Raw genomic sequence first — 24,090 nt, forward strand, 5'->3', positions numbered from 1 at the left:
TAAGGAACTGTGTACTACAGTGTCACCTTGTGGCTGATCCACAAACACCCCAGCAGGGTTTTAAAAAGACATCAGGCCTGCAGATTTCTACCTCATCTACAGGAAACGACAGCTGATTTCACTGAGCAGATCGTCTTCAAATATAGAGGATGAACCATCAGCTGCTGTAGCGTTCAAGTGAAATAAAAAGCACACTCTGGCACATGGTTGCCTATCCCTGCACTAAAATATCCTCAGGGCAGCATGCCATGAAGAGAAAAGGCTCCAGGGCTGAAAGCTCGGCAGCTCACAGCTTTGGTGATGACTGTTCAGCCGTCTGTAGTTAAAAAGGTCTAATGAAAAAAAATGTGTGAGTCAAACATCTTTAAAATCTCGTGCAATATGGTAATAAGCAGGAAAGAAGACATGCAAAGTGTTTGGTCTGACCACAAACTACAAATCATGTTTGTGATCAAGTGATCAGCAGCAAACCCGTACAGACGGTGTGTTCAAAGCTGAGAAAACTCAGATAAAACCCTTTAATGCTTTTTGTGGAGTATGAAAGAAAATGCAAAAATATGAAACTATTGCAACACTGTGAGTCCATCATGAAAATAACTGAAGGTCTTAAAGGGTCATTGTGTGTTTGGCCATCAGAGAGACAAAAGGTTCTTGTAAAATATGATTTTTTTTAATGGTTTATTATTTTTTGTTTAGTTGAAATACACATTTGCCTGGTCAAATGCTGAATAGAATAAATATCGACTAAATCTCTAAGGCTGCAACGATTATCTTAGTTTTTTATTAATATGCCAATTATTATAATTTGGTCTGTAAAATAGCAAAAACCTCAAAGATATTTAGTCAACGATGTAAATGAAAAGGTACAACCAAAGAATATTTGGCATATTCACTAAAAAACAATTACTTTAAAGATTAGTCGACTATCAAAACAGTTGGAGATGAATCTTCTGTTGATCGACGTATCGATTTGGTTTTATAAATGTATACGTTTTGGGAGTCGAGGAGTTAAAATGCAGGGTAGTCAGGGTGCAGTTACCAGGGGATACGTGAATATTGTGGAAAAATAATATGGAGCATATCCATATCTTTGTGTTCAGGAAGAAAAAGTAGGATTACAAATTTTGTGAAAGGCAGCTGTGAGTAATCAGGACATTTCACCCTAAGTAGTAGTTTGAATGTTGACTGAACAGGTCAGTAATTTGCGTATAAATTCACATGCCACAAAGCCACCGAAGGGTTATTTGAGACCATCTGCCAGGGCTTGATTGGGAATATTGGGAACCATTCAGCTAGTGGAAACACTTCCTTTGACCAGTGAAACAAGGCACACACACACACAGTTAAATAAAAACGTACGACCACGTCTATAAAGTACATTCAGTGTCCATTTATTTTCCTGCAGCCAGAAAAATAGAAAAAGTAAAACAAAGAACATTCATACTGCTGAAGTGTAGTTTCTCATGCTTGCACATTTACAGTACATGTTGATCTGATACAAAGTCTCTTTGAACCGGACATATTGCCACAATATATTTACAAAAATAACATTAAAACTGCAGTCTCTTTAAACATGTTGACACATTCATAAAAATAAAGTTTTATGTGACACGTTTCCCGAAAAAAACGATCCTATTTACAGTCAAAGATGGAGATGAGTCCTGTCGAGCTACAGCTGAGATAGAGTTTTTTTGATTTGCATGTTTGAGTGTCAGATTATCTGAAGCATCAATACAACTGAAAAAAATAAAAGGTAAAAAAAAAAAACAACAACTACCTTTTCATCATTTTAAACATCTTAAAAGACATTTCTCGGTCGTGTTATACCGTTAAAAACAATGCTTAAGTCGCAATGACTCTAACCCCTCTGATGTAAAATGGTACTGACTCTTAGTTCTTGGCTGAGAGAATCCTGATTCATCTACAGGTGTATTTGCCTCTGGCCACTGTGTTTTTATTCTAAAATGACTGATTCTATTTTAGGATTTTAGGATCTTTTTTAGAATGAAATCTATTGTTTATGTTTCCACACCTCGGACATGGTTTTAAAAATCACCCTAAATACAACCAAATAAAGAAAAATATTTTTTCCAGGTACAATTTGCCAACTCCTAAAATATTACACATTCACCTCTAAAGAAATTCCAAATAATTGCACTCGTTTGACAATAAAAAGTCAAAGGACATAAATACTGCCAATTGTAACTGGTTAGGGCAAAGGCAAACAAAAGGCACAAATAAAGATCGGGCATCAGTCCCTCCATATTGGCACTTCCTTTAATGACAGAAGTCATAAAATGGCCACATTGTAGGTGAAGTGTAGTTTTGCTACCAGACAATAAGTTGCATCTGTGAATGTTCACCTTTCTACAACAAATACTGAGAAGAATGCAGGTTTTCCTGGAGGTTCAGTATTGACTACGAAATGCAACTAAAAATAAACTGATGACAGCAGCGTGATCATAACTACACAACCAAAACAGTGAAGCCCCGATTTGTTCATCTCGACTTTCTCACCTCTTTTCCCCTCCGCTGGTGACCATCTCTTTGTATGTTTGCGTATGAGTGTGTGTGTGTGTGTGTGTGTGTGTAAATACAATACACCGTGTATGTGTGTTCATCTGATCAGTGTTCAAACAAAACAAAAACAAAAAAGAAAGAAAAGAAAATCAATCCTCAGTGCAGGAACTCCACTTCATTCAGCTGTCTAGCTCTTTGGTTTCTAAGCCTCTATAGTGCATCAGTTGCAGGCGTCTCTGGGTCCTTCAGACTGACTCTGCTCAGTCTCACGTTCCCTACCTCAACCTTCAAACTTATTTACTCCCAACCATGTCACCACTATAGCTGAAGCCCCCCACCCCCCCTCTCACTCAGTCAGGGTCTCCTCTTTACAGGCGTCTGCAGAGAAGAAGAAAAAGCACAGATTAGGACACAACAGGGAGATAAATAAAACTAAACACCACAACACAAGCAGGGTTAGTGTTATTTAACCAGCTGCAGGATCTCACACACAATTTAGGACTTCAAAACCAAGATAAATCTCTAGTTAGACACATTTTAATGCATTCTACCAAAACATTTTCACAAATCAAAGTTTTGATGACTCATTTTGTACGTCTGAGAGGATAAAACTAGCAGAAATTAAGCCAATAAAAGTCAGTAAGCATCATTCTGCCCTTTTTTACTGTACAACACGTAAAACATGTCTGTCTAAACTGAGATTCCCGATTTCAAAACACAAGATTATCCATTCTTTCTGAACCCCTGTCCCATTGGACTTGTTTAACTCCAGCTGCTGCAGACTGGTTAGTTTCACAAAATTCAGGTTGTGTTACGCACAAATATAAATGATACACATTTCAATTAAGCCCGTGTTGAAAGACTGTGAACCTAAACCATGTGGAGGCACATTTTCCTTCAGACCAAGTTGCTCTGCAGGCTGAACACACAGCAAACCTCCAAAACTGGAATCACTAAAATTATGCAGATACCTGTTTTTCGCACAAACATATTCATGTCAAAGTAGAGCTCGCTACTGGCAAAATGCAGCTACGTTTGCTAAAAGCCAAACATAACTAATACACCTTTGTTTCTGTTAAAACCGAACATTTATGAATGAAACCACTGTGACCGTTGTTGACGCTTTGCATTTTGTTTACCTGCGACCACAGGTTTTCAATAAAGTGCAACAAATATTGAGGAATGGACAGAGTTTGGGTATTTGTGAGTTTGAAATACATGAATGAATAGTTTGAATCAGCACAGACAAGTCTGACCTCAGTTCATGGTGTTGAGTTTGACTCTCTAAGCATCACTGCTGCCTGTCACATGTCAGCTCATCTCTTCACATTCAAAGCTCCAGTCTGAACATGCTTGGTGTGACCATGCTCCTAACAAAATTTACACTACCAGTGAAAGCAACAGACGTGTTGCCCAAGTTGATTTCTTTCAATCTGTTTATCTATGCAACTATGAACAGACACAATTTCCTCATTTTTGCTGTATAATCAACAACAACTACATGACGTTTATATACCAAATATATTTCAATGCACTGCATTTGTCTGTGTACCATCAGCGGTGCCTCTTCATCCTAACGCAAAAGGCCACACAGCACTGCTGCACACAGCTGCAAACAGCAGGACAAACAGGACGTCAGGCATCATGCCATCTTACAGCCAGCTACACACGACAACCAGCCGGGAGTTCAAATCCATGTGTTTCCTACCCGGGACAGGGTTAGAGGGCGGGGTGGGGAGAGAACTCAGGGTCCAGGACAGAAGGGGAGTTGAGGCTAGCGACGCTGAGCATCTATACCTGCAGGGCTGAGCACCAGAGCCTGAAGGATGTCCGACAGGGAGACGATGCCCTCGATGCTGGACAGCTCGTCCACCACCACCAGCCGATGCACCTGGAAGAAAACACGATTACAGAAGAACTTTATCAGTCCTGAGGTAATTCCTGGGTAAATAAAAGTATGTGTGTCTTTGTCATTATAAAAAATCTCACTTCAGCTTTCACTATTCTGTCCACAATGGTCTCCATTGTTTCCATTTTGTGGCACTTCATGACTCCCTCGAAGTACTGAGAGCGATGTTTCAGAGCCTGTGTCACTGTGATGTCCAGGTTGTTGTACGTCTTCTCAGCAGCCAAGTTCTACACACACATATGAAAATGTATAAATGACGGAGCAGTTTAAAGTCTAATCTTTGGCTTTTTGTCTCTTCAAAAACAGAAATTGTAGAAATTTCTACTTACGATCACGTCAAACTTGGAGTAAATATCCACGACTTTGCCTGCAAGAGCACATAAAAGAACTCCAGTATGTAAGTAGGTTATTTTTTTTTTTTTTAATTTAGCATTTTTATTTTTATGTTGTAAACTCACCAGACTCGTCCACCACGGGCAGGGCAGACACTCGTCTCTCCACAAAGATATTGAGCGCTTTGATGATGGGCGTGTCCGGGTGGATGAAAGCGATGTCGTGATACGTCCCAATGCCCAGCTCCCCGAGAGTCTGCTTCATGAAAGCTGGCTTTGGCATTTCACACATCTGGAGAACATAAATTCAACAATGAGGCATTGACGTGTTTAGTGTGACCACTCTCCACCCAATTCATTAATGTCACATCTTATTAATCTCCACGGTGAACACTAGGAGGCAGCAGACAAGTTAAAGTAGGACAAGTTCTCAGCCTAATCATCCATCGTGTAGATTAAAATGCTATGCGAGCTAAACACTCATTCACAGACAGACTGGCGGGGAGTGTGTTGGACTCACAAAAAGCTGGAGGAACTTGAGGATCCTCTTGTGTGTGAGAATATAAAGTGCATTCCCCGTGACAGGGTCGATGACAGGCAGGCGGTGAATTTTGTTTTTGATGAGGGTGTACACTGCATCAAACAAGCTGCAACACAACAAACACAGAGACCGGTTACAAGAAGCACAAGAACATCTGCACATACACGTACACACACAAAACTGTGTGAAAGCATCAAGATTCATTATTTATAGTGGGATAATGTACCTTGCATCGGGTGATATGTTGACCAGAGGTTTGAACGTAGCTTGAAGGTAAACCTCTGTGAAGAAAGAAATGAAATATTTAAGTATTTTATATTGTGCTTAGAAAACAGCACTAAAATCTTACATTATGCATGTGACAAAAACATGACAGTGTGCCCGTGATGCTAACCTCTCCACGTCTCAAGCTTATGTTCCTCTAATTCATAAATTTGCACCTGAAACACAGCAAGAAATAAAAGTTTGTAAGAAGAAAACAAACAGAAAGAAACATCTCCCATGCAACCCTTATCCCAACAACATTATCTGTCAAGTGGACCCACCATCGGCGACTTATAGTATCTGTGTAGTATGATGATGAAATCTGTGATTGTCAGCATTCCTGCAATGAAAACAAGCATTAAAACATTGAGCCTATACACAACATACAGCACTGTGCCTGCAGGCATTGTGCAATTAGGTAGAAGAGACAGTGCTTACAAGGGCGTGCCCCCCTCCCCTCCCCTCACGCTTTATCCTCACGCTGACTTGGCATTCATTATTCATCACACGCTGACTAAACTCTCCGCAGGAAAAAAAAAAAAAAAAAAATGACACAACAAAGCCGATTCACAGCTGGTTTGGCTTTTGACACCATCTGACTAACGGAAAATGTATTTGTTTTAGAGCATGTGCTGCCTTTTTCTTTTTTTTTTCTTTTTTCTTGGTGTGGTTAAATATTATCTCCTACTCTCTCGAAGCACCGGTCAATACAGAGGAGTCATTCCTGTGTTTAATGGTTTATGGCGGCTCTAATGACTTCTGCTCAATATAGCACCATGCTCCACTAGCCATGAGCAGCAGCATTGATACACAGTTTCCTCTGTGTTCATTTGGCGATGGGCGCACCAGCACAGCGGATATTTTCCATCTCTGTTAAGAGATATTATCGACCGAACACATGTAGACTGCACACTGAAGTCTCTACTAGTCAAACCTATAGAAGACGTAAGAAGAATAAAGGCATCAAAACATATTTCCTCTTGCTTTCTTTCTCTTTGTGTGAGTGTGGAGCCTTTCTTTTTCCTCTTGATCGGTAAAAATACTTTTAAGTACAAGATCCGTTGGGTAAGATTTGGGGGACTAAATTGCCAGAACACAAATTAACTGGCTGTAAATGGGGCCCGTCTCCTTTTTTCGAATGTTTGTGGCCACCATAGTTTGTCCTTTAGGCTAGGATGGAGAGGGTGACAGGATGGGGTTGCAATCATCAACAACGCTGCCACTAAATCCAACACACTGGTCCCTTTCAAACCCCATAAAAACATGCCTAACTTTGACCTGAGCTACAAAAATCAGAAAACAAACTTTGAAAACTCTAAAGTATTATATTATGAAAACAATATTTCCTTAACACTATAAGCCCAGGCATTTTAGTATGCGATGAGAGCAGACAGGAAAAGCCATAAAGTCAATTTAGTGACAGGTGGTTTTGGGGTTCTTACCCACAAAGCTTTGCTTCTCTGTGTCCCATAGCGGAGCAGCTCGCACACCGTTGGCTACCAAGGCAAAGAACGCTTTCTTAACCTGTCAATCAGCAAAATCGATGAATGAAAAATCCAGTTAGATTAAACACAATAACTCATAACAATATGTGAGTATCTTCTCTGGAGTTGAAACACAATGATATATATTATTTGATAGATGGAAAAGGAATCTGCAACAATTCTGATCATCAATTAATCCATTTCACTTTTCATGGTAAATATTCGCTGGTCCACGTTTCTGAATTTGAAGATTTGCACACTTTTGTGCGTTTCATATGATTTGGAACTGAACATCTTTAGGTTTTGGTCTGTTCGATGGATAAAACATACACACATTTCATAAACTATGAAATCTACAAATGTATGACTAATTGAAAATGATCTTTGTTTGAAGCCCTCGTCTGATAACTTATTTGTTACATGCTCATGAGAAAAAGAGCCACCTGTGATGCATTTCTGATTAGGCACATTCTGGTCTCTTGGTGGCTTCGTGTTGGCTCTAGTATTTCCGTTTCTTTTAGATAAGGACTCTTAACTCTGACCTTCAGTGGATTTAGTGATTGAAGATCTACACATCAAAGAGGTCAGGCCTCACCGGGATTACTGTTTAACAGCTTTAAAGCAATTTCACCACCGAACTCACAGAAACGTCCCTACGGTTTAATTTTATGAAACATTAACTCAGGCTGAACGTCTCTTTCAGCTCTCCAGATCATATATGGGTTAGTCTGCAGGCATGATACTAACTTGGAGCGCTGTGTCGAACACAACCAGCTTTGAACTCGTGGGCACGATGTCGTAGCACTTGTGGGATTTCATAAAGCGCATGTAAATATCACTCTCAGGTTCAGCAGCTGTAAGAAGAAAAATAAAAAAGCAGGAAAACACTTTTAGAGGAAATCTCACAGGGACTATATATATATATATGAGAGCCTGGAAACAAAACACACTCTCTTTTACATGGAACCTAAACAACCATTACGGGTCTGGACCACTTACAGCCACTTTAGTGCTCCATCTTACTGATAATTATGCTCATCAACGAGCACAGAAACAGTGGAAAAACACAGACAGCAAAGTACTGCAGGAACTTAATGATTACAGTATGTTTCCCCTCCCATCATGAGTTTACTGACAAAAAAGCAATTCATATTTAATCACTAATAGTAAAAAATAAAACTTTTATATGATTTTAAACTTAGACATCTCTGGGATCTGGGTATTTTTTTGTGATATTACTGATTTAATGCTTATTGCGTCAAACATATTTCAATGTATTGTTTTAAATCTTTAGTTGCAGCCTTACATGCAAGACAATAAGTTTAAAATGCTGTAATTACCATGACAAACTGTAGACAGGAGGCCTGTTGAATATTTAAATGGAGCAGTCTCCCCAGCGTTTCACAAACAATGTTGTCTGTCATTATTAATCAGGACCGCAGGATCGCAAAATTAACTCATTAAAGGGAATTATTCAGATAAACAGGTCTGTTAGAATGACCACCCGGTTTTAGAGGAAACCCCCCTCACATTTCGGACACAATTCAGATCAGATGTATCGCAGATCTCTGAGGAGAGCAGCGAGCAGACGCTGCGCATTACGAACACAGATATCTGAAGCATGCTCTGACTGTCCTTTGAGCTAAAATGCCTCCTGATGGAGTCACCTTTACGTTACAAGTGCGTTGAAGGGAATAAACACTTACCATCATCATCTAGTTCAAGTTTCTCCAGCATGCCTTCGAACAAACCGTAGACCTGTGGAAGAGGAAATAACGCACAAGTTTGCAGTGAAGATGCGCAGCAAAAATCCTCAACAACAACAACAACAAGACGCGGCACCGCCACCACAAAAACTTTGCTCTAAATTGTGAGTGATCAGCAGGGTGAAGCGACTTTTCCCCCTCCCGGTGACTCCAGCAGACCTGGATCACACCGACTGCGGTGCGCAAAAACACCAAAACAACCGCAAAAGAGCAACAAAATACAAACAAACGTCGTGCGCCACCGGTGTTTTACCGATGACATGAAAGTTTCTCCAGGTCCGCTAAATATACACAGGTAACGTGACAGAAAAAAAAAAAAAACCTGTGCAGTGGAGCTGCAACTTTAGTGGCACATTATTATTAGACTACACACAAACACACCCCTTAAAACTTGAAGTGGAACAGTCCTGATCCATTTGCTGCAGCAGGGGGGGGACCAATGCCAAACACGCTGCCCAAACAGCCACTACCCATGCGCATGAGGAGTAACCCCAGCACGATAAAAGAAGCCCGATTCATTGTTATAGTTACAGCCTGCCAAACGACACTCACCACAGGAAAAAGTCTCTCACATGAAGAATGGGGAGGAAAAAGCAGGAAGCTCCTGCACGCTGTGGACACACCCCTCCATGCGGAGCAACCTGGCTGCTTCACCATATTAGGAAATCCCTTGCGTTGCTTAGCAGCAAGAAGCTGGGGTGGGTAGGGGGGGTGGGAGATGCCTTGTCATATCCTCAGACTTAATTTCTTGCAAGAAATTGAGCAACACAGATGAGCTCTAGAACAGCAACTCTTCTGGGACCCTCTCAGTGGCAAGTGACATGGGGGGGGAAGAAAAAAAAAAAAACCTGACATGCAAATTGCGCAATTTGCATTTTGCACAAAACAAAGGCAGGCAGTTCCCAGCATGAAATATGCTGTGTCATGCTGATGAGATTTTGCCTAATCAGAGGGTGCTTGTTGATACATGATTTCCCTCTGTCCCTAATTTGCAGGTAAATCCACGACAAAGCCACTGCAGCAGTGTGAGAAAGCCTGCATACCTGCTCCGGGATACTAAACAGTCCCCAGTGTCGCCCCCCCCAGCCCCTGCAATGGTGACACAGCGCTTCTCTTGCCAAAAAACTACTACTGCGCTTTCATAAATCTGGCCTCGCTGCATCCCGGCAGGCTGCTTTGACATCATAGCAAACTCCAGAGAGGCGTACACAAATCCATTAATTTAATTGCTTCTGAGATTGGATTTGGCAAAAAAAAAAAAAAAAAAAAAAAGTTAACTACAGCATCGGAAGATTATTTTATGAGCCTCCCTTATGTATGAGGGAGGAGGGATGTGGGCGAAGGGGCACAGAGGGACTGAAAGGCACTGATTCATCGCTCTTCAACCATTTGTCATGAGTCCTTGGGTGTAATATCAATTGTATACAATGTTGGTGATGAAATATTGATTTATCCTCAGTGGCTAGAATCCACAATCACTCAGAGCAGACAGGTCGAGACAGACCTTCAGATAATTATTCATTACACGGACACTAGAAGTACTTCCTCATCAACTGTTGGAAATCTGGTCTCACACCCTGAGTCAGACTGTAGTGAATCCTAAATAAAACCCACAAAAAAAAAAAAGCCTTGAGCTGCTTTTGCAGTAACAGTCAATTGTGCACCCACTTAGTCCGTCATCCAACGCTGTGTGAGATATTGCCTAGATGCCGAGATAATATTTACACCCTCCGCTCTGCCACTGTTGCAAACACAGCCCTGCTGATACACAGTATGCTCAAGTATCAGCACTTGAATGAAGGAGATTTTCATCATCCATGCTTGTTGAAGCACATGACTCAGACAGAAGGCCATTGTTGTGCAAGGAAATACAGTTATTAGTGTCAACATCTTGTGACCCATGCAGTATTTATTAGTATTTTATGACTTAGCATTCTTGATACTGAATTGGTGCACAGCTACAGTCACATACTCAGAGTACTGTTTTGAGAATTCACATGCATATGTTATAGCTGAGCCTCAGTCTTTACTTGTGAACTCACACCCCTCTCTCTCTGGAGAGGTGACCTTTAAACTAGATTTGTACCTGTGACGTGAAATCTCTCTGAGACAATACGCGCTGCACTGACTTTGATGTTATGTCTAAACCAAGCAGCAATCCCTGTGGCTGAATGAACCCAATGTGAAACCGCAGTTCTTCGAACGGCCACTTGAGCCTGAGTCAATCAATGAGTCAATCTCCATAAGCCTCCATATTAAAATGCCAAACTAAGCAGCAGAAAAAAACATGTTTGCAGCCTGGTACAAACAGATTTGATCTCTAAACAAAGTTCCTTGATCGTTTGATTTCTGTACTTGGGATGAATTTTCATAAAACTCATCCATTCAAATTCTATAAGTTATGCATAATTAACAGCCTAGTTGTTTTAATTGACAGGTGGGTGCCATCACACACAGCTGAACTGAGCAACCAGGCTACATTCAGCCAACCTCAGCTCCACCTATGATCCACATCTTAGCTGGGAGCAGGACTGCCAAGATAACAGCCCGAACCACCACACTCTGATCCTCACCTCTTTACAAACCTATAGGTGACGTCGCCGTTGACGTCTATTTGACTGAGTCATGGACACATTTATTCATTGTTCACAAGCAGTGACTGAAGTGCCCCAAGGAAAATAACATGAATATTTAAAAACAGTTGGCATTCAACTTTAAATAGCTTTTTTTTTTTTTTTTAAATTAGTTTGCAGTGTGACTCACTTGTTGTGAGGTAGAATAAGATGGCACAGGACTTGAGGAAGGGATCGGGGGTTTGGCAGAGGGAAGGCTGAGACGCTGTCCTGTGTCCGGAGGCGTGGAGAGTGAGCGGGATCGGGAGGTGGGCTCCAGGCGTTCGGGGCTGGGCCTGGTCAGCTGGGCCTCCTGGGTGAACACGGGTTGGCTGGATGACTGGGTTGGTGTGGTGGGTGGTGGTGTGGAGAGTCCTGAGGCTGCAGAGAAATAAAAAGATCCAGAAAAGATACCAAAAGTTATCTCTTGTTTTCTCTCAGTGTCAGTCCATACTGCGTTCTTAGTGATGCAGAACGGATTGACCTGGCTGAAAAGCTCGCTGTAGTTAAGGCCGAGGTGCTAACAATTGTGATGGCTGCAGATACCATCAATGCTGTCACATGCTATAACAGAGAAGGAATGCATATCTGATCCATCAGGGACTGAGAGAGTCCTGGGTACTGAGGAACAACACAGATACCAGAGATAAAGCCTCAGCCCACTCGCTGACAGACAGGGATACATTTGGTAAACTGCCATCACGAAGACATATACAACACTAGCTGCAGCAAAGCAGCAAATAGATTACAGCAGTATACTGTCCATCAGGAGGAAAACATTTTCTCCATAAAATATGATCCATTTTCACTGAAAGTCAGTGAAATAGTTGGTGGTGTGTGACTAAGTACTGTAAAGCGTTACGTACTTCTCACGGCAGATTATACCTGCAGTAAGTTACATAGAGTTGGAGAAGCGAGAGAAGATTAAATGATCCATTCACTGTTAATGTTGTAAAATTGTATTTCATTATGTCTTTAAACGATCATTAAATCTACAAAATTTACATTTCAAAAATGGCCAACACGTGAGTATGTTTCCACTTAATTAGCCTGATTAGACTTCTTTTGATGACTGTGTGGATGTAATTATAACATAGCGCCATCCGACTACAAGTCTAATTTAACCAGAAGTGACTTAAAGTTTTTGTTAATCCTTCCACTTGTGTGTGTTCCAAACTTACACTTGTTTTCCGTCTTGTTTTATTTCATCTTTTAAAGTAGAGACACTCTTTAGCTTCGGGAAAAGGTGGCTCAAATGCTGTGTGGAATCAGGGAGCAGTCCAGAGAGCTCCTGTTACGTGTCTGTGAGTTGGGACCTCATTAAAGTTTTAGTGTGACAAATTGCCTGCATGTCTTTATATATTAAAATGTGGATGATAAAGACACTGTGAAGGCTTAAAAGGGAATAATATTATAAAAAATATAAGACTGAATGTTTAATGATGGTTTGATTTTACTGAATATATTTATGTAAATGTATTTTTTAAAATAGTAATGTATCATGAAATTGATTACATTTAACCGCTATCTCTAGGCCATAATAATTCCTAAGGCATATTCCTCTAAAACACTGCAGTGAACTGACATCTGCATCACTCTGTGCTAATGAAAAATCCCTTGATGGCGCTCCAGAGCCCAACTCATCTATTTGAATGCTCTAAAACTGATCAATAATGGATCAATACTGGAAAAAAGAAACACAATGAATCACCTGGGTTGTCATTTTCCTGTTCCTCCATGGTAACAAGACCGATTACAACATAAGCGGCCGCATTAAACTTAACCCTGGTGTAACAGTCAGCTGTCTGTGACGCAGCTCCTCCTGCGGCAGAGTCCGGCTGAAGGTGTCAGTCACATGACAGCCCTCACATGCTCTCTCACATCAGGCATTACAGTCCTACGCAGGGTGACATGCGACACTCACGTTGCCCCGGCTCCACCCTGACATATTTCTGAGGCCAGACAAAGAGTGACACGGGTGATGTGGACCAAATGTTTCACATCACAGGGCCTCCACTGTGAGACATCCAACACTGACAGTAAAGCCAGATTATGTAAATGTTACATGACGACCCAACCACCTGCATGAAAATCCAAGAATCACTTGACTTGATTCAGTCATATGAAACAAACTGAGATCATTAATGCGAAATAAATCATCAGATCAACGCAAGGTTAACAGGTTGTGCATACTCCTAAATATAATCTTCATAAAAATATTTTATATATTTAATATTTAATTAGAAGACATTCTTCATAGATTTATCCCTGGGTCTTGACTGAATATTTTTCTTTAGTCTGTCCGAGTGCACTCCACACTATCTCTTGACATTTAGTTGGCATGCACCAGCCCTCTTTGGCGTGCCCTGCTTCCGCTGTGTAGCCTTCTTATTTTAGCCACGCTGTTGTGGCACATTCCACAGGAGGAGATAACAGCAGGGCTGGGAGCCCTCTCTGCTGCCTGGTTAATAGGGGACAGCTAGACACCACCCAGGAAACAGGGAAAGGATTGGAAGTACTAGTAGTAATATTCCAGCTCACTTAACTTTACACAGATTTAAAAAAAAAAGCAAAAACCATAAAAACCACCACCAGAAAAAGACAAAAGGTGCATTAATTTTTAAGGTTAAAGGGACAGTTCACCCCAAAATCAAAAATCAGATATTGGTCGTAAAGATGTCTGGCCTGGCTTGTGGTGGTCAAAGTGCCAGAAAAACCCCAAAACATATTTGAATAACATCAATGTCTCTTTCCTAGAAATCATAAAAAAATATTGTGTAACTATGTCCATAATCATTTCATCATTTCAGTTATTTTCAAAGCCAAAAATTCTCTGGTTCCAGCTTCTCAAATGAAAAGGATTTACTGATTTGTTTGTATCAAGTTAAACTAAATATGTTTGCAATTAAACAATGTAAGGATGACACTTATGGTGGCATTTATAATTATTTTTTGACATTTGATACACTAAACAATCAAAAAAAAATGTAGCATCACATTAACGGCAGCGCTATTTGAATCCTTGGAAATTAATCTGAGATGTAGGCAGTGATCCAGAGCTGCAGAGGCTTCTCAGAGGTTAGAAGGTTAGCAGAAGCTAATCACACTGGTTTATAGAATTGTAATTTATTGCAAGCTTGTTAATGTAGCGCCCATAAAAGCAGATCCTCTCAGTTTGGGTTCCCCCCCACGGAGGAGTTGACATGGAGGTTTTTCAGTCACGTTGGGCTATGGTGACTCTGGGAGCAATGTGAGCCTCCACAGCTGACGTCAGAGAAGTAATGAGGCCCAATGGACACGCTGCCGCAGCTTTCCTTCGGCCACGATGAATCACGACAGTAGTGATTATATTTATATAGCCGCACCGGTCAGAACTGATGTGTGGATAGTGACGCAGCGGGGGACAGGATAGTCACCGACTTCAATTAGCAACAAGGGCTTCAAACTCATTTGCTAGGTACGCTATAATGCAGGCTCTCTGCAACAAAGGACGAGACTGTGCAGCAGTTCAGTAATGGCAGCTTCACGAACTCACAGAGGTGTGCAAACTGCACCACGGCAAACAATTGAAAAACTGACATACAAGTTTGAATATTCAATGTTGCTGAGAAGCACAGAGACGTCTACTACTGAAATTTCTCACGTAGATGTCAGCTTCTTAAAATGGTTCAGTGAACAAGGTAAGCGACACAGTTACGCTGTCACAGCGTAGAGAAGCTCTGGATCAAAGGAAGTGTGGTTTAGGCTGAGGTGTCACCACGTCGTATACTCCCTTTACGATGAGCTCTATATCTTATACAGCCACATATGGACGTACATCACTATGACAGGACTCTGCTCCTCTCGTCCACTCCACCGAGGTCAGAATGGCTCTAAATCAGGAGCTGTAAAGTCTGTGATAAACTTCAACAGCACACAGTTCGCCTCACGGTTTATGATAACTGCATTAAGTCTGCATGGTGGTCCGTGCTTTTTGTTTGGGATCCATCTTCTTTTCTATCACTGTTCAAGGCCTGCTTTCTGTCATGAAAACCTAAAGGGATATTATGTACAGAGATACTGTTCCCACACATACACACACACAAAAAAAACATCCCTCCTTCAGCTATAATTCTTCGTGTCAGTTTAGTTTTTAGTTTTCAAAATGGAGCAGCTATTCTGAAGTGACTCCCTCAGGATATAAGACAGAAATAATGACATTGAACTCACAATGTCACAGTCAGTATGAATTCCTTTTCCATATATAATAGGGTTCCTACAAACAACTTTCACATGTATTCATTTTAAACATTGCATTGACAAACCGCCGTCACAAACCATTGTTTTTAAATAACATCGCTTTAACATTGTAATAAATGGAGACACATTACTGTGTGCAGTTAAATCAGATGTATCTCCATGAATTTAAGCAAAGTGGCAGCTGACCTCCTGCTCCAGATCAACGCCTCACAGATAACTTTACTACTTTGGTTTGTGTCCCACAACTTCATGCACATGTATTTGTGAAACCAGAGACCAGCCATGTAACCAGCACCTAAACTATATGGAGCACTTAACACCACAAGGAATATATAGCTCTTTATGCCAAGAATAACTTGCATCTTAAGATATTCATGCAGGAGTTTATTTTAAAATATAATATCCTTAAAATGTGTTCTAGCAGTTAATTGCCTTCACTAGATATAAGCAATAGAAGATACGTAGATCGGCCACTGCAGGAAAATGTTTGAATAAAAAGGAGCAATGGATCAGGTGAAGAGCAAACACAGTTACCAGACAAACATGACGCCTCGGACTGGTGTCTCCCTCCTAGCCCATCTTGCTCCTTCCGTTTCTTGCTCCTTCGCAGGCTGCCAAACCGCTTCATGGAACGCACTGGGTTGTGGGTTCAAAACTAAATTTGACCATGACCATCCGCATCACGATGGGGGTGCAGAGATGTCTCAAATCTGTCCGGAGTGACAGTTAATCCATTTGCTACTGTAGATCAAGAAAGACGTACTGAATTTGAGTTGAGTGAGTAAATCCAATCTGTGTCTTGAAGCTGTTTAGACTTCTTTCAGAGAGAGAGATGTTCACTGGTCACTCATCAGTCGATGGATGAAGAATATATATTAATGCTGTTCTGGCTTCTACACAAGAAAAAAATATTTTGGCTGTTCATGAAGTTGATTTCACGTTTTCTTGGAGCCAGCAGTGCTACTTACAGACAAAATGAAAACTGCAGCAAGGCTAAGCTTGCATATCCAGGCAAAATCATAAAGAAATCCTCCACGGCCACGGAGCATAGAGTCAGCAGCTGTGTCAGCTTATACATTTAATGGAGAAGACACGGAGAGTATGAAAGCGGTGAATCCCACAGAGCTTCAGCTGAGGTATATACACCTCTCGCAAGTGATGCAAATACCAACTGGGACCGGAGCGCCTCCCCCCCCTCTATGCCGGTGTCAGTGCTGTAAAATTGTCAGGTGCAGCTGTGGGTGGCGTCTCTTTAATATAGCACGCATGTCAGCAGCCTGTAAAAGGAGGCCAGTCTATGTGGGATACACCAGTGATTGGTTCAGGCGTCACATCTCCCCGCCCTCCCCTCTCTTTCTTCCACTGCCCTCCCTCTTTCCACAGAGTACAGTCAGCACAGGCACATCTGTCTCACTCTGTCTTCACACAATGTAACATACATACTCTGTCTCCTAATACGAAATGTCTTAATGTCTAATTTCTCTTAATTTGTAGCTCACATTTAGAAATAAAGACATAAAGGTTGTGATTTTAAGCTGGGAGTACTGCAGCTCTGTCATTTGCACACTCTTGTCTGTAACTTTTAGGCTCCTGACCTTTAAGTGTGCTGAAACCACCCCCTGTCAGATGACAGCAGGGGGGACATCCCATGTTCTGTCAGCTGATCAGAAAGTCACCAGCCTCCCTTACCCTAACAGATGGCCCACTCAGTATTTGTTGGTCACATTAACTCCAGTATATCCAGTACAGATCTCAATTAACATGTTACACAAGTGTTCCCCTGCACTCAAGCGGGGCAATGGCCAATATATAAGCGTGGGGCTAAAACATCAATGATAAAATCAGTCACCTCAAATAACCTGCGATGTTCAGAGCGATAAAGTTTTCATTATCCTGATGAAATGCATTAGCTTCAGTTTGTATTGAAGGTTGCCAAGTTTCAGATCCATGAGGATTTCAAATGTGGTGTCCTTGGGTGTATTTTGTGAAGTTCTTCCCTAGCCTAAGCTTAAAGTTCTGCCCTTGTAAGGCCTACGTTTTGTGAATTTGGAAAGTCAAAACTGCCAGGTTCCTTTTTATTTACTGACAACATCAAGCACACAGTAGCAACAGAGAGATACAGTGAGAGAGAAAGGGAGAGGGGAAAAAAAAAAAAAAACTCTGCATGGTTGTATGACGAGCTCCTGAGAGTCTGGTCACTTCCAGATAAGGATATGAAAGCGCTTGAGTTGCCTTCACTAGTGAGAGACTGACAATGTCCAGGCAATGGGAAAACACATGTTTAGACCAGATGAGGAATGAGGAAACATTCTGATCATATTTGTAGCAAACATGGACATAAAAGCACCTCAGAAACACCTACTTAAAAATATAAAAATTATACAAATCTGATGCTCAGGAACCTTAAAAATACTTTCCTGTTTACTAATAAAACATACTGACAATAATAATGTAGGGGCTATGTCACTGACATCATGTTCAACACTAGTTTGAGAACTACTAGACTACACGTATGCCTTCAGCACACCCTTGTGGCGAAAGTAGGGTGCCTACAAAAACATCCCTCTAATAAAAAAGGAGAAGATGGTATGCCCCCTCAGCCGCTGTGTCACATTCATTTATGAGCATGTTTCGTTGATATTATCATTGGCCCATCATTTAAAGCCACATCATTAGTCAGAAAACGAAATGAGAAGATGTAATGTCTCAGACCACATCAGACTCTAGAAATCTTAAGCAGCTGGCAGCTGGCTGGAGCAGTCGGCGTGTTTTGGTGTGTTTTAGTTTGGTTACCATCAATAACAGTCTCCAGAGGAAACCGAGCATGCTGACTCTTGAGGTCTGGCCCTAAAAAAACTATTCCATCAGCCGCTGCCAAAGTGACCCTCCGTGAGGAAACAGAAGAATGGGCGTTTGTACGAGCCAAAAAACATATGACTCATCTTTGTGCTGTTTGATGCTGCTTCCAGCAGGGCTGTTTCCGTATAAAACAGGCTGGTTTTTGTTATGTAATAATCAGCCACCCAAATACATGGAGACATGAGAGCTGAAAATCTGCCCAGGTCTGTTCTTTATAAAACAAGGCCTTGTTCTGCCTAGCCTGTCTCATTTCCAGCGCTTTACAAATGCCAGTATTGCCATTATGTCATTAATGACTTTTAATTTTAACATGGAGAATGTACTATGGCTTGGACACCACCACCTGCAGCATGCCAAACCTGTAACTCAATCTAAGAAAGTAGTTTTGAAATGCACTGCTCAGTTTTAGGAATCCGGAGCTAAAAACTGTGACAATAAACAAAGCAAACCATTTCATTTTTCTAGAGAAAGTAGACGTCACCCCTTAATAAAGGAACATTTATCTGAGGAAGGTTATGACCACATCAGTCTGCAGGGGATCACCAAACAAAGGAATGGACTTTTTCTTTGTCTCTTTTTTTTTTTACCATGAGGAAATGCGGGCTTCTACTTCCTCCTACTCCCATGTGTTAAACACAGAAAATGCTGCAAGACATGTTTTTAGGTCAGTGCTGTCAAAAGCTTGAAATGATCTGAACTGGTGAACTCAATCAGGTAGACACTGGTTCCTGTGTGTGGCTTTACATCGCACATACATCAGGAAACCCACATAATCTCAGAGACACCATTGTTTCATCGTTTGTGTCTCACTTCCTTTATAACGGTCTTCTCCCTTGATGTGCTCTTGCACAAAAACAGCAATAAAATCTGTCGTCAGATGACATTTAACAACGTTCCTGTGATTGCATTTTGATAATATTGTAGTCAATCTACAAACTGACATTACAACAATCACGCTCTCAGTTTTACACCAACAACAACCTGAGTGTTCATCCTGAAGGGGGCCACTTTTCTTTTGACTCACCTCTCCTGGTCCTGGAGAAGATTTTGATGCTTGTAGGTGAGGAGCTGGATGAGGAGCGGAAGATACCACTGATGCTCAGGCGACGGGGGGACTTGGGTGGGGAGTCCTGATGGGAGGGATAGGGGAAGATAGTTTTGGGTGAACCTGAGCTGGGCTTTGCAGGCACTGGAGCAGACTGAGGACATGGCGGCAGAAGGGCGCTGGCCGGGCTGCTCACTCCTTTGATGGGGCTGGCTGAACGGATGCGGCGCTCCCCCTGAGAGACAATAAGAAGGTTTTACTGTCTTGCAGTTTGGTGAATGTGTGGTTCATGTTTGGTGTGTACCCACAGTGTTGTGTGAGATGGTGAGAGGCTGCAGAGTTATGCTGTGAAAAACAGCATGCGCACAGAAAAAGATCCAAACTAAAAAGGGCCACAGTGAATGAGGAAATGTAAAGAGGAGATTCATTGCGAAATGACAGCCACTGATTGCACTTTTTGTAGGAGTTCTGATTAGCCTACTTCTTCTTTTTCCACATGCGAAATGCTGTTTTGTTTAGTTAGCCACACTGTAATTTTCAACAGTTTATATTTAGAGAACGTTTGTTATGCACCAACGACAACAGAACAAAAAATACTTTTATGTGTACTTGGCAATGAAGCTTTTTCTCATTCTGATTCTGTAACTCTTCAGGGCATCTCATAAAAAGTATGCGAGTATCGTGTGCAAAGTGCAATTAAGCGATAAAAGGGAAGGCGATAAAAGGTACTGGAGGACAGTCCTAAGCAGAAACATCTCATTTTAACTTTGCAAGTCAAGCTGCATTCATGTTAATCAACTGAAAAGATTTTTTTTAGAAACATTGCACAAAACCAGTCTTCATTTCCAGACATAATGCCATGCAGCACAATGCCTTGACAGGGCATCATGTTTTATTGCCTCACCCTCAACACAAGTACGATCAGGTTCATCATCAGACATTCAGCGCGTCTTTTTAGTGAAACAATATTTTCCAACATAAATGTGTTTATAGGTCTGTTTCTGCAAGGTCAATATCATGTAAATAGACTGAGAAATCTTTCTCTATTCGCAGTGCAGATACCAAAACAAAACATGAGAGACGGCAGCCAATCTAGCTGGAGACAGAGAGAGAGAGAGAGCCTCCTCCCACCGCTGACTGCTGCCTGCTCTAGATGTGCCAACAACAAATCTTTTAACCATTTGTGGGCTCTGATACAGCGAAGCATTATAATATGCAGTGATCTCCAGCTCGGAGGTTTGTATTTACAGAAAACAATAAAATGCAACAGGAGTGTTTTGGTAGCATTATTGGTGGATAAAAGCCTGCATAATAACCGGTCTCAACAAAAAAAAGAAGATGTTGATGTGAGGCGCAAAAAAAACACTGCTGCTCTGCAGGAAAGATAGTGAGCTGATAGTAAAACTGAATTTTTAACGATATAAATCAAAAAAAAAAAAAGGGAAGAGTTGTGTTGTCCAGTTTCCTCGACAAGAACAGTATTTGCTTAAGGCTGGCTCTACTCCATTCGCACATTTCTGTTTAAACCAATCCTGTGACAAATCTGAGGGAGCGTGAGCACACGCCCATCTTTTCTGTTTGCCAACAACTCTCACTCTGTCATTGTGCAAGAGCTTGTTAAGGCAAGTGAACAGCTATCAGGGTTTTGTCTGGGTATAAATCAGCTCTTTCAAAACACGAGAGAGAATGTGGGCTTGTTATCAGCATTGCTCAAATATTACAGACATAAACCTGATCTATGTATCCTGGTGGATATGAGGTAATGATCAATGATTACTCCTATTCTAATCAATTAGAGCAGACAGTAAGAAGAGGCTGCTTTCTTTTAGAAAAATCAATTTCCTGTATGCGATCCTGCTATGCCTGGTCACAGTGGGCGTAATGTTTCTGTAAGCCAGTGAGGGTTGGCAGAACAGGAGAGACGGCCTTGTGTAATATTTTGCTCTCCCATATCCACGTCTAAATGTGTTCAAAGCCAAACAAACAAGAACCGAAGAGACAAGATAAATCATGTGCTGGAAAAAAAACAAGCTTGGGAAAACAAACAATTGGCAAGTAAATAATAAAAAAAAAAAACATGACAGAAAAATGATTAAATGAAAATAATTTCTGTACCGTCTGAGCACCACTTTTGGTTGAGCCACTCGTCTCCACTTGTGGGGAAGTAAATGTACCAAAGTCCTGCACATAAAGGGATGTCAAGTGTCAAGGTTAAAACTCTCTTCCAGGAAAAACAGCGGAAAAACAAAGTGACATGTCACAACAGGTAACAAGAATACCTTCATAGTGTTAAAAATGCATAACATGTAGCAGGCATTTTGCTTTATCCACATCTATAACACAGAATGAACACGGCCTTTTACAGGCTTTTAGCATGTCAGTCAAAAAGAAGAAAAACATGTTTCGCCATGACGGAAGCCTTTGCTTAATCGTATGAAGGGTTGGGTTTTACATTCCACTTTAGACAAATGATGGTATGCATCCTACAGCAGAAAGTCAGTCGAATTAAACAGACATAATGAAGCGACCCATGCAAACCTGTTCTGTTATAATTTATGCAACTGTATTAGAGTTGAAGTGGAAGTTCACGTGGTGGGTAAAAAGCTCCATACAGCTGCACATGACTGGAGCATGAAAATGACCTTTGACTGCATTTTTTTGTTGGAGCACAGATTTGAACCAATCTATTCACAAATAAGATGGGCAAACATGCCTTCCAGTCAGATCCAGAGACAAAACAAATGAGTTGTCACCAGACTGTGCTCACAGTATCCAGGACCTTGAAAAACAGAAGGGTTAATGAATCTTTACAGATCACAGTGGTATCATTCAGCCTGCGAAGCAAAGACAAACACAGTCCCAGACAACTGTCTAGATTGATGAATAGACACGCTCTGTGGATCAGGCTGAGCTACTGAAATGAAGTCAAATAAACAAAGGCCTTCAGTAAAGTGGCCATAATGAATCATCACTTGCAGGTTTGAAGTTTGGAGCTACAGTGATTAGTCGATCCATTGATTAGAAGTTAATCTTCAACCATTTTGATAGTATTTCCTCTGTCATCTGATTACCTCTAATAAGATTTAGTTACAGTCTTATGCTAATATCAGAGCAATGACATCACATTAAAGGGTTACTGCAAAACATGCTGATGAACATGCTTTAATATACATTTAAAAAGCAGCTATTGATATGTGTGGCAAACGTTAGATCAAACTTGAAAAAAATAAATTGCATGTGTGTTTGGTTTAGCAGACGACGTGAAAGGTCGCGCGACACAACAACAGACAGCTGCCAATCATTTTTTTTTTTTTTTTTTTTTTTTTTTTTACATCGCGTGCAAAATGCAACCAAAACGGGGTTGATAATAACGGCTGAAAAAATGAAAGTTGACCGTTTTTACCGGTCACACCAAGAAGTCAAACGAGTTGATACTTCACCGACTCACCGGCATGTTTATCCGCAGACTTCTCCTCTTCTTTGGCATTTTCTTTGAGCTCTCCTTGTTAGACTCCGTCACCGTGCTTCCCATTTTTTATTTTTAAATTTTTTTTTTCTGTTCTTTAGAAATAGAAACTAAAAAAAAAAAAAAAAAGTGTGATAACTAACTGCTGTATCACGACTGCAGACCATCAGCAAACCGAGTCCAGCTTCACTCCACACAGCTGCTGCCCAGTCTACTTACTACGACAACACCGAGGCGCTGTCTCATCCACCAGGAAGTAGGTTTGGCCATGAAAAGAGGTAGGGCACCCAATGTCCAAACGACCTCATGAGGACTGTATGTTTACAGGTGTTATGTCACAGTTTGCACCCCTGAGAAATGTGTGTCCCCCCCCCTTGCCCTGCTGTGTTTTCAGAGTAAAAAAGGAAACACAGCATCACTCTCGTCTTTTGTCCGCACTCATCTGCCTACTGCTTCTTTAAAATGGGAGGTGATTATAACCACGAGCTGTTGTTGTGCTGTATAAGGAAGTAAGGCTGTAAATTTGTGTCATTTTTTTTTTTTTTTCATGAGCGCATTTCCTTTCTCTGCCACAATCATTTCCTTGTAAGGTGGCAAAACAAGAAAAGGTAAAGCGCAGGGCACGCAGCCTGCAGGGGGAAGCTATATTTGACATAACACCAGGCAGTGTCACGTGTGTGCAGATGCTTCACCAACAGATGTCAGTGCGACTCAGAGTTTGACTGATTAACTGGACAAAAGGGAGATACACTGTAGACCTGCTGTAAACAAACAGGCAAAGAACATAACAACAACAACAACAACAACAATAATAATAATAATTCAAACCTACAGCACAATATAGAGTCCCAGAGGAGAGCCACTAATATGTATGTATATAGACTATGTGTTCATAGTTAATTTATTTCATATATTAACTACATATTTTTCTTAATTAAAAAAAAAAAAAAATTACAATCGCAGTATAAGATTAGACAGTGTATGCATGACATCACCCATAGGTTTCTCTTCTGCCCCCCCGGCTAATTTAAAAATTGGCATTGATCATGTAAC

At 41.1% G+C, this 24,090-nt stretch overlaps 1 protein-coding gene across 7 annotated transcripts; it reads right to left on the bottom strand.

Moving 5' to 3' along the window:
- Positions 1-1,370: 1,370 nt before the first annotated feature.
- Positions 1,371-23,480, bottom strand: LOC104918292 (5'-AMP-activated protein kinase subunit gamma-2). Of its 7 annotated transcripts, none has more exons than XR_003464036.1 (16): positions 23,020-23,480; positions 21,687-21,752; positions 19,551-19,806; positions 11,580-11,809; positions 8,757-8,808; positions 7,798-7,904; positions 7,009-7,090; positions 5,848-5,906; positions 5,697-5,742; positions 5,529-5,583; positions 5,282-5,408; positions 4,888-5,053; positions 4,759-4,796; positions 4,510-4,656; positions 4,229-4,411; positions 1,371-2,898 (listed from the first exon to the last, which is right to left on the bottom strand). XR_003464036.1 is itself a non-coding variant. In XM_027290153.1 (16 exons), the coding sequence occupies exons 1-16, from the start codon at positions 23,101-23,103 to the stop codon at positions 2,867-2,869; spliced, it is 1,641 nt and encodes a 546-aa protein (XP_027145954.1). In that variant the 5' UTR covers positions 23,104-23,479; the 3' UTR covers positions 1,371-2,866. The 7 variants fall into 7 exon arrangements, 6 of the variants coding, with proteins under 6 accessions (XP_027145954.1, XP_019117790.1, XP_019117791.1 ...); XM_027290153.1 differs by having other exon boundaries at positions 4,318-4,411; positions 23,020-23,479; XM_019262245.2 differs by lacking the exon at positions 21,687-21,752 and having other exon boundaries at positions 4,318-4,411; positions 23,020-23,479.
- Between the last annotated feature and the right edge of the window lie 610 nt (positions 23,481-24,090).

The sequence above is a fragment of the Larimichthys crocea genome, chromosome II, assembly GCF_000972845.2.
Source record: "Larimichthys crocea isolate SSNF chromosome II, L_crocea_2.0, whole genome shotgun sequence".
NCBI lineage: Eukaryota > Metazoa > Chordata > Actinopteri > Sciaenidae > Larimichthys > Larimichthys crocea.

Bases quoted from the DNA above. Each gene is read 5' to 3' on its own strand.
- LOC104918292 (XM_027290153.1), bottom strand. From the start codon at position 23,103: ATGGGAAGCACGGTGACGGAGTCTAACAAGGAGAGCTCAAAGAAAATG. The intron at 11,810-19,550 runs GTGAGTCAAAAG...ATTTCTCTGCAG, and splicing joins CTTCTCCAGGACCAGGAGAG to CCTCAGGACTCTCCACACCA. The intron at 4,797-4,887 runs GTGAGTTTACAA...GTGCTCTTGCAG, and splicing joins GCCCGTGGTGGACGAGTCTG to GCAAAGTCGTGGATATTTAC.